This window comes from Colobus angolensis, unplaced genomic scaffold (genome assembly GCF_000951035.1).
Source record: "Colobus angolensis palliatus isolate OR3802 unplaced genomic scaffold, Cang.pa_1.0 Scaffold10, whole genome shotgun sequence".
Taxonomy (NCBI): Eukaryota; Metazoa; Chordata; class Mammalia; order Primates; family Cercopithecidae; genus Colobus; species Colobus angolensis.
In genome coordinates this window covers 19,426,584-19,440,961 of record NW_012110919.1, presented here as the reverse complement: position 1 = coordinate 19,440,961, position 14,378 = coordinate 19,426,584, and the positions used below count along the sequence as shown (strand labels likewise).

The window sequence follows — 14,378 nt, the reverse complement described above, 5'->3', positions numbered from 1 at the left end:
GCAGTGAGCCAAGATTACGCCACTGCACTCCAGCCTGGGTAACAGAGTAAGACTCCGTCTCAAAAAAATAAAAAATGAAAAATAAAGAACAGCAGGAAGAGTCTCTCAGTGGTCACCCACTTGCCCATTTCCACACCAGGCATGCAGCTGAGGTTGGCAAAGCTTGTGACTGTCAGAGACAGCCAGCTGTAGCCTGGAGGTGAGCATATTAAAGCCTCTTCATGAGCCACTACAAGGTCAAGGGGCCCAAGAAACAAGGAGAGAAGCTCAGGTCAGCCCCATGGTACCCCCAGGGGTCCTGTCCCTGTTCACCAGGTCTCTGGGGACTTGTCCACTCTCAAAACGTCAACTCTCTCCCCCCTACTCCCAGTGCATGTCTAATAAAAACCATCGTTGTCTTCTTAGATTCGAAAACACTGTCTGAACAGGTAAGTGTTTCTCTGTTGGAGAAAAACAAGGAGTTTATATATTGAGAAACTATTACATACCTTCACCTTACCCTTCATGTGGACATCTTGCAAGCCTTATGCTCACAGCCCTCATCTGCATGCACGCACACACCTAATGGTGCATTTCTAAGTTGTGTGCAATTCTTCACAACCTTGCATGCTCTCAACACAGTGTTGCACATTCAACAAATGCAATCAGACACCTACACACACAAGCACAATCCTGGGCCCTTGCACACATATTCACAAAGGCTCCTGCATACACGGTCACTATTATTTAAAGATCATTGCATATTGGCATTAAGCTCACAAACACAGCTAGCTGACCCTGTACTCTGTTTGCTACAAAATTGTTCCTAGACACAGTGTGACACAGTTGCACAACCACAAACTCCCGTAGACCAACTCTTGAACAGTCCGCAGTTGTGTGGATGTGCTCATGCACATACACACAATGCACACACACCTTTGCATCAACCTTTCCTGTGGTCACGTGCTCACCCTTCAACACACCCTCCCATAGCAGGGCAAAGAATGCCACAGGCAGGAATCTTAGAATGAAGGGCCTGAAATGGACAAGTCTTGGATGCTGGGGCCCTACCGTTCAGCACAGTTGTCCTGGCAACGGAAGATGGTCATCTTTTTGTAGTCAAAAAAGGACACTCCTCGAAGGGCCCGACTCTGGGTGTCATCCAGGTAGCAGCCGATGTACTTGGCTTTGGGGAAAGGAAAAAGTCAGAGGTGGCTGGGGACAAAGCTGCAAGGGTTACAGGGGGAAGCCTCACCAATGTGTCTCTGGTTATGTGACCTTGTTGACCTTTTAATGTCAAGTCCTTCCTTTGGGCAGAAATGAGAGAGTGAAAGTCATTTGTCTTGGCAGAACCTGGTCTAATCAGGGCAGTGGAGACCAACAGAGAGGAGGGAAGCCTTCTGTGGGCTGCAGCCAAGCCCTTGAGGTCACCCAGTGACAGCTGGGCATCCAGGAATCTAAGCCAAGGCCACTCCCTAAGCACCAAACACAGCTTCCTATTTCTTGCATTAAGACAGCTCTAAAAGGCTTAACATTTGACAACATGTTACTATGTCTACAAGCTGCCTTAAGACATTTATTTTTCCTTGGAAAGTGCCCTGGACTTAGCTATCTCAATGTCTAGGTCCTCATTTCACTTTGTTACTTCCTAGCATAAGCCTAGTAAGTTTAAGTCAGTTAACCTTTCAGAGACCTAGCTTTATTTGAATCAGGAACAAAAATAACAATCCAGTGAGGTTAAAATAGAATGATTTATGTAAAAGTTTCTACCATAGTGTCTTGCATATGATAGGCATCAAACTAAGGTGAGTAGAATAAGAAACTGGCCATTCACAGTGCTGTGTGAAGTACTTTACAGTTTGTCTCTATTGTGGGTCAAGGTGAATGTTTCCATTCAAAGGAAAATTTTAAATAAAGTGAAACAGCCATCCAATTATATATCATACACTTAGTTTTCTTCAAGTAGTAAACATTTTCCCTGTACTTTATGGTAAATAGTAACCCCCATACATGAAAATAGCACTTCACAGTTTATAATGTCTTTTTCCATATGTTTTAAAAATTATTATTATTATTATTTGGACATTCACTTTGGTAAGTGCTTTACATACATTGTCTCCTTGCATCCTTACAGTGATCCTATGAGAATATTATTACCATTTCATACAGAAGAGAAAAGGGCCTGGAGAAGTCACTTGCTCAGAGTAACACAGCTCATACATGTGATTCAGAATTGAAGCAAAGCAATCTGGTTTCAGAGCCTGTGTTCTGAACTGCTTGCTTTTTGAGTTGGGGGATCTTTGTAATGCCCCCATGTGAAGTGGAGAACATTGACATTGTCATGCTCTTATCTTAGATGATTTAACAGTGACCTGGAAAGGTGAAGTGGCCTCCCTATGACCCACAGCTAATTGTGCACAGAATAAAGGTTTAAATCCAGGTCTGCAAGACCCCCAAATCAGTAACTGGAGGTTAGACCAAAGATCCAGCCAGCACTTGGAATTAAATGTCCCTTATATGGAATGATTGAAGAAAATACTAAATGCCACTGAATCGCTTCCTTGCCTAAACCACTGTCTAGTTTAAACTGTGAACTTCTGTCCCCGCTTCCTTGTGGTGGAGAGCAGGATCTAGCAGAGAATGCAGGCTCATTACTGAGCAATCACTCCCCTGGACACGGCTCTGCTAAGTGCACTATTTTTTCAGCCCCGCTGGAGATGTGTCTTGACCTGATCACCTTGAATTTCCTTCATAAGACAGAGGTGATTTGCTCGACTAAGAACAGTCCATCTTTAAAAGAAACATCGCCTCCCTGGAGCAGGCACACCAGACAGTGACAGCCCTGGAGAAGCCCAGGTCTTGTCTCTGTGCTTGTTCAACAGTGCGTGCCCCTCCCACCACAGATGGAGTCACAGCCCTTGACTTGGGGCACGAATGCTGTTCATACATGAGCTGGGAGAGAGCACTCTGTGGCCATGTGGTCAAGGGCTGCACACTAACTTCAATTCAGCCATTCCCTAGAGGACTGAGTGTCTAAAGATGCACTGTAGGATAGGCGGGAGGGAAAAATAGAGGGTGCTGGAGGGAGAACAAGAAGGAAGAAAAGGAAGGAAGGAGGGATGATGGAGTAGGGAGGGAGAGAGAAGGAAGGGAAGAGAGGGGGTAAAGTTTGGTTTATTTTGGTGGCCTGAGGTCTTTGTCATCAGATCAGCAGATTTTGTGTGTGTGTGTGTGTGTGTGTGTGTGTGTGTGTGTGTGTGTGGTGTGTGTGTATGACAGAGAGAGAGAGAGAGACAGAGAGAGACAAAGACAGAAACAGAGGAGACAAAACTCATGTACTGAACACCTACTACGTGCTATCTACTTTACTGTGGGCCATGTCTCATGTTTTAAAATTTCAATCTTCACAAACTTCTTATGAACCCATTTTAGAGATGAGGGAACTGATCATAGTGACTCTTCTATCTGTTTACCTTAGAAGCACATCTTAGTTTGGGCATATGGTATGTGTTCTGACTGGTAACTACTCATGTTACATCTGCTTTTTCTCTTTTCAAAATGCAATGGGAACCTGTGTCATTTGCCCACGTTCCTACAGCTTGTAGCATTTGACTTCAAATTAAAGCCCAGGTCTGTCCTCCAACCATCTTACACTTGAGGAAGTTTCATTTCTCTTTGGCCACCCCAACACCAGAAGGGGAGGAATGCTCATGCTGCAGAAATGCTGGGCTTGAAGCTGGATGTAATAGGACTTTGGGTGATTTCACCTTAAGGTAAGGATAGGCACATTTGGCTACCTATGGAACAGTGGTCATGTTAGATAGATTTTTATAAGCAAATTAATGGGAGTAAAGATATATGTGGGTATGTCCATTGCATGTCCACCATGGAGTGAAGGGGTGGACTGCAGTGGACTGTTTATGTCTTCAAAACATCTGCTCTAGATAGGCTTTTCCATCAGCAGAACTTACTTTCCCTGACCACAGGAGACATGATGACCTTGGCAGGGTCAATCACATTGTTCATCCCAGCAGCCAGTGATTGCTTCAAGGAAGGACACATGACCCATTTGTTGCATTCTGATAGAGTAAAGCTGGGAGAAAGAAATCTGCCTCTCCCAGGTGCTATAACCCCAGAGCTACCACCAGCCCAATCCCTGGCACCAAGGCCAGTCTGTGTAGGAGAACAAACAAGCCAAGGCATAGAAGAGCAGAAATGAGAGTGACAGGAAGAAGGCCACCAATTATTCATTTAAAAAATCCAGTCCAGCAGAGCCACTGCCGTAGTTTGACGACATGACACAATGCATTTTCGTCTTTAGCTTAAGCTGGTTCAAGGTGGATTTTTGTCCCTTGGCACCAGGATGGGGGGGAACAGTAACTACTACACTGATACTCAAGCTTAGCAACTTGCCCGAGTCCACCCCACAGTGAGGGTCTCAGACCAAATCCATGCCCAGGTCTATCTATTCAAAGTTGCCCCTTCCTATATGCCACACTGAGTCCATGATTGGGAGGAGATGTCTTGGGAGGAGGTGTCACCCCAGAGAGACCTTCCCAGGAGGAGGATGGAGCTGGGAAGTGGGGCGGTTTCTTGGGAGAAGATCTGGGGTTTTTACCATAGGTCCATCTTCCCAAAAGCCTGGGCTTTTAGTTATTTATTTTTAAGCTTTATTTTAAGTGCAGGGTACATGTGCAGGTTTGTTATATAGGTAAACTCGTGTCATGAGGTTTGTTGTACAAATTACTTTGTCACCCAGGTATTAAGCATAGTACCCAATAGCTATATTTTCTCCTCTTCTCCCTCCTTCTGCCCTGCACCTTCAAGTAGTCTCCAGTGTCTGTTGTTCCTCTCTTTTTGTCCATGTGTTCTCATTATTTAGCTCCCACTTAAAAGTGAAAACATGTGGCATTTGGTTTTCTGTTCCTGCATTAGTTTGCTAAGAATAACGGCCTTCAGATCCATCCATGTTCCTGCAAGAAACATGATCTTATTCTTTTTTATAAGCCTGGGCTTTTAAATGGTGTTCTATCCCCTTCCTCACCCTCCCACCAGACCAGGCATCAGGCTGAGATGTCCCACATAACAGGTGCTCAAAGACTTGTTGAATGAATGAATGATCCTCTGTTTCCTTATCTGTCAACAGGAGGGAGAGGAAGATACACGGTCCTTTATTAATGCTTTTGGAAAACGCAGGCATGTTATGCATCATGGCCTGATTAATGGGCTGAGCTCCATGGATCAGGATATCAATATTGAGCCAGTGTCCCTCTTGTCCTGGGAAAGATCTGGTGACCCCTTTCCCACAGACCTTTGGTGCAGGCTGCGACCAATACAACCATGGCTCCTGTCCTCAGAGTTGTATCACCCTGCTGAGCTCATTAGCATGGTTCCTGCCAGCCCGCTAAAGTCCTCTTCAGCCATTCCTCAGGGCTCCACCTCCAAATCCTGCTGTGGTAGCAGAATCTCTCAGAGACAGGAGGTCAGATATGTAAAACAGGGACAAAATCACAGGCCACTTGAGGGTGGATTAATGGCCGAGTTCACACAATCTATCAGCTCGTCTCCACAGCGGTCTGAAGACTGCTGAAATGGCAAAGTCACCCCAGTTGGGCTATTTATCTCCAGTACAGAAACCAGCATCTGAAAAGAACTCTCCTGGTGGTAGTTTTTTTTTCCCCTTTACTTTTTTCTTTTGCTTCAATTAATCTTTTCATGAAATTTTGCTCTCTTCCATGAAGGTGATTTGTTAAAAGCGTAGCTAAACATGAACTAATTTGTATGCTTCTGATTTATAATTTGTGAACATATTCACAAACAGGAGGCCTCACACTGTACTGGAGTCAACCAGATCTGGGTTCAAATCTCACACATGATGGTGCAATAGCCTCAAATATTACTCAAGCTCTTGGAGGCGCAGTTCTCCACCTGAAAAGTGGGAGCAAAAATTCAACTAGGGTTGTTAGGCTGAATTGTGTGCCCTGTGGCCCCCACCCCCCAAATGACATGTTGAAGTCTTGACTCCCAGGTCCTTAGAATGTGGCCTTATTTGGAAATAGGGTCATTGCAGATGGAATTTTGTTATGAGGCTAAACTGGAGTAGGTTGGGTCCCAATCCAATATGATTGGTGTCCTTATAACAAGATGGCTATATGAAGACACAGAGGCGGATGAAGGCTGTATGAAGACACAGACACAAAGGAGATGGTCATGTGAAAACAGAAGCAGAGACTGGAGTAATGTGGCTGCAAGCCAGGGGTTGCTGAGGATGGCCGGGAACACTGGAAACCAGGAGAAAGGCATGGAACAGAGTCTCCCTTTGAGTCTTTGAGAGCTCATGGCCCTACTAACACCCTGACTTCAGATTTCTGGCCTCCAGAACTGTGAGGGAATAGATATCTGTTGTTCAAGCCACCCAGTGTGTGATACTTTGTTATAGCAGCCTGAGAAAGCTCATACAAAAATATTGTTAAGAGTGACCTAAGTAACATTAATTTGATGCATTGAGCCTATCACAGGGTCTGGCACAGAAGGAAGACACAAGAAACAATTTTTCTCCTTCTGGGAATTCTCTGAAACCCTGGAAGGTGGTCCCTCCAGAAGAACGCCCAGTGCTGCCCGGGTTTCTTTGTACCAGTGATGGAATTTCCTGCTCATATCTAGGCTTTTCCAGGGCAGAAGGGATGCACCACTCACTTTGGTCAAGGCCTAAGGATCCTACATACTAAGCTTACCCATCTCCTCTCCCAGAAAGCCAGCTATGATACCCCATGACTGAATGGGGTCCCTCCTTTTGAGTCCCCCAAAACTTTTCTAAATTTTGTTGGTATTGTCTATTTTTTTTTCAAATTAGAAATAATTTTGGATTATTGTAGAAGAATTTGTAATGAAATGAAAAGGTGCTACAATGGGGAAAAGCACAGCTTTTTCCTCTGAGGAATATTCACAACCTGTGCTTGAATCATTCCTGTATCTCCACTTCCCAGCAAAGATCTGGGCACGTAGTAGGTGTTCGATAAATATGGAATGAATGAATGGAGTTAGAGATCATATATTTTAAGAAAGAGGTAGTATAAGTCCAGTGGTTAAGAATAAGGGCTTTGGACTCTGATCAAATTGGGCTGGAGTCAGCTCTGCCTCTTGGCAGCGGTATGATATTGGGCAAATAATTGAACCTCTCTGAGTCTCTGTTTCTTCATCCGTGAAATGGCACTCAATATTTTTACCTGATATGAAGCTGAAAGGAGAATATGGACAAACAGTCCCTGACACAGAGCCCTTTAGTAACCTGCAGCCATTGTATCTTCAGCTGGAGGAGATGGGAAGTGGGTGCTCCTGTTATCCTTCCAAAAAAATGCAGACTAAATCTTCCCATGACCACCTGCACACCCAGCCCAAGCCTCTCTGTAATCTCATGGAAACAGAAGCAGCACAGCCTTTGAAGTCAAAGTGGGTTTGGCTCCTGGCTCTGCCCCAGATTAGCTGTGTGACTTTAGGAAAGTCACTTACCTCTATTCCCTCATTTTCTCCTGCAAAATTACAGTACAAATAATAATAACTGGCATGTATTAAGGTGGTATGCCAGCTTATTATAATAATAATAGCTGGCACGTACTTTCTGTACACTAAGAAGTGACGTGATGTAGCGGTTGAGGTTCAGGTGTAAGACTCACAACACCTGGGTTCACATACTGGTTTATTCCCTCCCCCAGGTGGGTAATCCTGGGCAAGTTACTTAACTTCTCTGTGCCTGAGTTTCCCTTCTGTAAGATGGAGTTAATAACAGTGTCTATTTTCCTCCATTACTATGAGGATTATGTGATGTAATAGATGTAAATGCTTTGAATAGCACTGGCACCTAGAGAGCACACGCTGAATTTACCTTATGTAATCATCACAATGCCATCTGATGTTAAGTACTTTTTATCCCAAAGAGGAAATGGCGTGTCAGAAAGGTGAAGCGACCTGCCCAAGGCTGCACAGGCAGCAAGTTGCAGGACTGGGATTTGAACCCTGATTTGGCTACTCAAAGTACAGGCTCTCACACGGTCATGTGAACCTAGAGAGTCCTAGGTAAATGACTGGCATATGGTAGGTGTCAGTCACACCAAGGGACTCAGACTCCTGCCCAGCCTCAGCCCAGCCTGGGTGCAGCTCCTCCCCTCCCACTCCTGGGCCATGATGGGCTCTGAATCCTCTACAGCTTGAGTCCTGCATCACTGCATCAAGCAGAGCCCTCACCAGCTTTGGAGAAAACCAAATGAGTTTAGCGTCAGGTCGGAGAAACGTCTCATTTTTATTAGCGTTAATCTAATATGTTGTCTTTCCTCGCTGAACTCTGAATAAGTTAATCAAGGACAGGCTGGATTTGTGTTTTCTTAATAACACTGCCTGATTCCAAAGGCTGTCTGCTGAGAGCCCTGGCCTCAGGGCTGTGTTCTTATTTTCTCTTCCTTCTCTCTGCACTTCATAAAATATACAAGATTGCTGGATAAGGCATGGTGGGGGTGCAATTGGCATGGTATAGAAGAATGCCCACAAGCTTTGGAATTAAACAGATCTTGTTTTAAACCTCGGTTCTTCCACTATTGACCTGTGTAAACTAGGGTAAGTGATTTCTTTCTGGATCTCAGTTTCGCCATCTGTGAAATGGAATAACAATCCCTAACTTACTGAGTTGTGGTAATTAAATGAGTCAATGAAACACATAACATGGTCTAGCCTGTAATGATCATTCACTAGATATCAGCTAATATTACTACAAATAACAAGGACAGCAACTATTAAGTGACCTATTATTATAAGCCAGAGGATATTATAAGCATGTTACCTATATCATTTCATTCAAATAATACATGAAAAGCAAATAGACAAGTGGTTGGTGCAAGGTAGGTACTCAAGAAATGTTAATTATTATTAGCGGTATTGATGACAGTATTTCATTGTCACAACAAATGAGAGACAACGTCATTTCTGTATCATCTAGGCCACAAGGAATTCATATTCTATCAGGGGACATGGACAAACATACACAATTGCCATTAATATAAGGGCCATGTCGGGGAGCATAGAGGAGGAACATTTGATCAAGCCTATAAGGGGATCAGGGAAAATTTCTTGAAGATTAGCAAAGCTGAGACTTGGAGGAAGAGTAGAGCTAACCCTGTAAAGGTACTCCAGGCAGAAGGATAGTCATTCATTCGTTTATTCATCCAGTCATTCACCCATTCAACAAATAAGTGTTCAGCAACAGCGCTGAGCCAGGTGCTGTCCTGGGTGCTGATAGAACACAGGCAGGCAGGACAGGCAATAGCCCTGCCCTCCTGGAGCTGACAGTCCAGTAGAACAGGCTGATCTTAAACAAAGAGGCAAACACGTAAATGAGATGCTTTCAGATGGCGATAAGTGTTATGATGAAAATAGAGTCGGGGAATGTGGTTGTGACTGGGTAGGAAGTGGGGTTATTTGCATTAGGATGCTCTGGGACAGTCTTTATGGGAAAGCGAGGTTTGATTGAAAACCTGAAGGAAAGGAAGAAGGAAGCGATGCAAACACCTGGCGAGATGGCATCCAAGATAGAAGGCACTGCATATACAGAGATCTTAAGGTAGAGACAGGCTTAGTGTGTTCAATGAACTGCAGGGACAGTGGGGCAGAGCATGATGAGGGGAGTGGGGTTATAAGATGAGGTTGGAGAGTTGGACTATGGAAGGGGTCTGGAATTTGTCCTAAGCATTATGGGGAGCATATCCCAAGGTGTAAGCTGGCAAGGACTTTGGGGCTTTCAAAGGCCAGAATGGAGTCTGGAGTGGCTGGGGTGCAGCACCTCACATCTCACCTATATCTATAAGACAATCCCCAGGGAGATCCCAGGAGCACTTCCTGAGCACCTCTAAGCACCTATTCGGTGCTAGGCTTTCATGACTCTTGTTTCATTGAACTCTCAGGAGCATCCAGTAAAATCTCCATTTTACAGATTTCAAAACTGAATCCTGAAAAGGTAAAACCATTTGCCTGGGCCACATGGCTGGTGGTGGTGGAGCTGGAATATGAATCCACATCCCCTGATCCATTCTGCCACCTCCAACATCTCCTTTGCCTCCCTGTGAACATTGGTTCTTGAAGAGGCAGAAGTCTAGGAAATTCCTAAGGGCAGAAAGATAGAGTCTTCTAGATGGTTCCAAGGCCAGGGGGAGGGGGAGACTGGGGCAGGAGAATGTGTTGCATTAATCCTGCTCCCTTCCACAGTAGGAGAAGGGTTTTTTATGAGTTGAATCACAGCAGAACACAAAGGCTAGTGAAGTTTTCCATCTGCCTTGATTGGTGGTTTATTCTCCCAAACCATCTGGCCCAGATTTCTGAAATGTCCATTTGTGTTAATCTCATGCATTGTAGGGGTTGTGGGTTCCTCCCTAGCATGCTGGTTGGATGAGTAGATGCCAGTGGACTTTAGGAGACAGCCTTAGAAAACTGAGTGTTCAGGCCAGATTTAAACTCCATTCCTGCCGCTGACTAGCTGCGCAGCTTTGAGCAAGTGTCTTCCCTTCTTCATGCCTTGGTTTCCACATCTGTTAACTGGGCACAGGATCATAGGGGCCTTGTGTAAGCCCATAAAGTGTAGTGAAAACCAAATAAGGTAGTGCACTCATGAAGAAAAGCCTTTTTAGATTATAAATGGCCGAGAAAATGCAATGAAGTCTATCAAGGGCAATGATGTCCCCTGAGATCCATCACCAAGGGACCCAGCAAGATGGACTGAGAGACAGTCTGGTGGAGCAGAAGCTCTGCCACTTAGCTGTGTAATCTTGTGCTCTTGGTACCTCACTTTCCTCATCTTTAAAATGGGAATAAAAAAATATATCACCTAGAGTTGTGGTGATGTTTCTATATATGTAAAGTACTTGGAAATAGTACTGGTGCCTAGTAAGCACCCAATAAATGCTGACTGTTTTTATTTTCATGTATATTTAACAAGGACTGTGAAAGGCTGCAGGGGAGTCAGACTTTGACCTCTGACAGATGTGGAGTTCGAATCCAAACTTGCCTGTTGACAAGCTGTGTGACGTTGGGCAAGCTGCTTCCTCCCTCTGAGCTTCAGTTTTCTCCTCTGTGCAATGGGGATGATAATGGAAGGCACTATTTATTTATAGCTACAACTATATGACAGCTGGTTCCTATTAAACACTGAAAACTGACAGCTGTTATTATATTGTTAGTATCTCCTCCCTTCTCCCCAACCTCTCAGTGTCCAGATGCTCCTCGCTCTTACCTCGCTCTTCCTCCTTCTCCCGGACAACCCTCCCCTTGAGGGCTCGGCTCCAGGCTCCACCGTAGTCGCTCAGTTTGGCTCTCTCATTCCCATCCTTGCCCTTGAGCCAGGGTCCGTACCTGCGAGCGATGCTCGAGGCTTCACCGGTGTCCCGGAAACCTCTGCCCAGATGCATGTCGCCTAAGAAGGGCAGCTCAGCAGCCTCAGCCGGGCCTCCTGCGGCGGCGGGGTTCGCCTGGTTCCCCGAGACAGCGGGCTGGCCCACAAAGCCAGAGTGAAGGAAGACAAGGCTCCCAGCAGTCAGGTAGAGTGCCAGGAAGGTAAAGAAGCGCACAGGTTTCCGGCGGAAGTACCGCTGGAATTTGAACCAGAGCTTGGCCATAGCGGGATCATTCCGGACTGGCTCTCTGGGGCTTGGCTGGGGTGCTTGGGAGGGGATGGAAGGGGCTTGGTTTCCCGAGCTTTTCTTAGGGATGGAACACCTGGGGGTCCTCAGTCTCACTTTTCCTGAAAAAGTGATCACCAAGGCCAGAAGGGGAGGGCAAGTTCAATGCTTGGCTGAGGTCATGAGAAAGGATGGAGCTTACCAGCCCTCCCAAACTCAAGGTGAGATTCTTTGGGCCAAGAAAGAGGTTTTGAGGCTCAGAACACACATGAGTTGGTCCCATTTTCCTACATATTGTTCTTCACTTCAGAGTCTTCCCAAAGAACTGTGAGAATAGCAATCGGAGAAGGTTTCTGAGGGTTACCAGCAGCTGCAGTTCACTTCTCACCCTTTCTCTGCTCCTCAGGCCAATGGATCTGGGTTATTTCGCCAGGGACCTTGTTTCTGGCCTCTTCCCCAGCTGAAGACCAAGCTTGGCCTTTCTACCTCATGGGAACAGAAGCTGGTGGGCCTCCATCCAGTCAGGATTCAGGGATGCCACCTGCAAAACAGCAGAGACACAGGCATGAGAAGCCCCTTCACCAAAGCACAGAACCCACAGGGTTCTTGAGCATCCTAGAGGGAAATGCAGAGGCCTGGAGAGGGAGGAAACCACCAATGGCATGAAAAGGCTTAAGAGCAGTGTTGGATAAAGAGCATCCCTGAGTCTTCCAGAACACTGCCTTTTTCTTGACACCAAACTGGGAATTTGGGGGCCTGGATCCTAGTGGTTTGGGGACAAACTTCGTCTTGGACAAGCACAGGTTCTCAAGGACCAGTGGTTTGCTTTGCTCCATACTTCCTATATATTTGTCAAATATACACTGATCCACGGATTACCTTAAGTCCGAAAAGTACTTTCAAGGTCCTTGCTGGACTACCTGCTGAACCTGGGCAATTCTGAACCAAACCAGGTTCATTCACTCTTTTTTCCCCAACAAATACTCAGTGAGACCTACTTTGTGTGAGGCACTGTCCTAGGTGCTGGAAATTAGGCTGTGAGCAGGAGAGGCAAAATCCCCTCTTTCACAGAGCTCACATTCTAGTGGGAGAAATAAAATCCATAGCCCCTCTCCTCTATCCAAGGAAGAAAAGGAAAAAGAAGGAAAGTAGGGTTATTTAGCAGCATATTTGTCCATTCAGTGTTTATTGAGTGTCTACCATGTGCTCAGCTTTGTGCCCAGCCATCTATACTTGTTGTCTCCTTTATTCCTCCCAACATTCCTATGGGAGGTAACTATTTCCCTACTTTACAGATGAGGAAAAGGAGTTCACACAGCCGGTGAGTGATGGAGCTGGGATCTGAACCCAGGACAGTCCAAATCGCAAATCACAGCTCTTAACCAGTGGCTCTTTGACTCTGCCTCTTTCCCACATAGTCTGGACATCACTTGAGAATTCAGAGACAGCCCCCCAAACAGTAGCCGATCCTCACAGCCTCCCAGTTACCAACATGGCTCACCCTTTGTCAGGTCTCCCAGATGTGGGTCTGAGAAACAACTGATTCAGAATCACCTGAGAGCCTGGTGAATATAGATTCCTAACCTTTCCAATCCACAGTTGTAACCAGGTGCTCTCAGATAATGGTTATGAGCACAGAGGGTTGAGAACCACAGCTTTATGAGTAAATGTTCAGGATCATCAGTCAAGAGGAAAAATAGAATGTAAATGAGAAAACAGGAAACTCCATTTAGGCAATGCTTTTTCATATTACCACCAGCAGGGGGCCCCATGACCATTTTAGCCAACGCCTGAGATTCCATAGTCAGTCAATGGAAGATACAAATTGTAACATACTCTCCTAATCCAGACAGTAGTGTCAGCACTTAACTGTGGTTTAAGGTAGTCCGCCAACTCATTTATTCAAGAACTAAGTACTGAGCACATACTATGCACCAGTCACCCTTGTAGGCACGTGGAATAAATAAGTGAACAAAACAGACAAAAATTCATGCCTTTGTAAAGTCAAACTATCCATCCGTCTGTCATCCAGCAGTCCACCTACCCATCCAGTCATTAAGCCATGCATCCATTCATCCACCCACCCATACATCCATTCATTCATCCATCTGTCCATCCATCCATCCATCCATTCATCCATCCATCCATTTGTCTTCCAGCAGTTCACCTATCCATCTATTCATTGAGTCATTCATCCACCTACCATTAATCTATTCATTAATCTGTCCAACTATACATTCATTCATCTATTTATCTGAACTAAAGCAGCCCATCTATCCATCCAACTCTCCACCCATCCAGTCATCCACTCATTCTTTCATCTATTTAAAAACATATGCTGATTGCCTACTATGTGTGTGCTTGAGATGCAGGAATAAATAATTCACAGTCCCTGCTTTCAGAGAATTCAGAGTCAACTGAGGGAGAAAGCAATGTAAACAATTACTATGCTAGACAGACAATGATAAATCCCATAGTAGATGTGTGTATAATATACAACAGTCAATATTATAGTTAATGTTTATTGAACACTTAATACATGCCAGAGATTCTTCTACACATATAAATACTCTTATTTAAACAGTTCTATGAGGGAGACCTGTATCTATTTTTACACAAGAGGGGAATGAGTATCAGAGAGATTAGGTAACTTGTTCAGGGTCACAGAGCTAGTAAGTGGCAGCAGGGTGGTAAACCCAATGCCACCTGATTTCAAAGCCTATGTTCCTAACCGTATGTCTATTC

The 14,378-nt window shown here is 45.1% G+C and overlaps 1 protein-coding gene across 3 annotated transcripts in view; it reads right to left on the bottom strand.

Moving 5' to 3' along the window:
* Nucleotides 1–14,378, bottom strand: part of WSCD2 (WSC domain containing 2) — a 128,653-nt gene that overhangs the window by 47,819 nt on the left and 66,456 nt on the right. For all 3 annotated transcript variants that reach the window (XM_011935702.1, XM_011935693.1, XM_011935708.1), the window contains 2 exons: nucleotides 11,249–12,174; nucleotides 1,051–1,165 (listed from right to left, as the gene is read on the bottom strand). In XM_011935702.1, coding sequence (XP_011791092.1) covers nucleotides 1,051–1,165; nucleotides 11,249–11,630 — 497 coding nt within the window. In that variant the 5' untranslated portion in view covers nucleotides 11,631–12,174. The remainder of the gene's footprint in view (nucleotides 1–1,050; nucleotides 1,166–11,248; nucleotides 12,175–14,378) is intronic.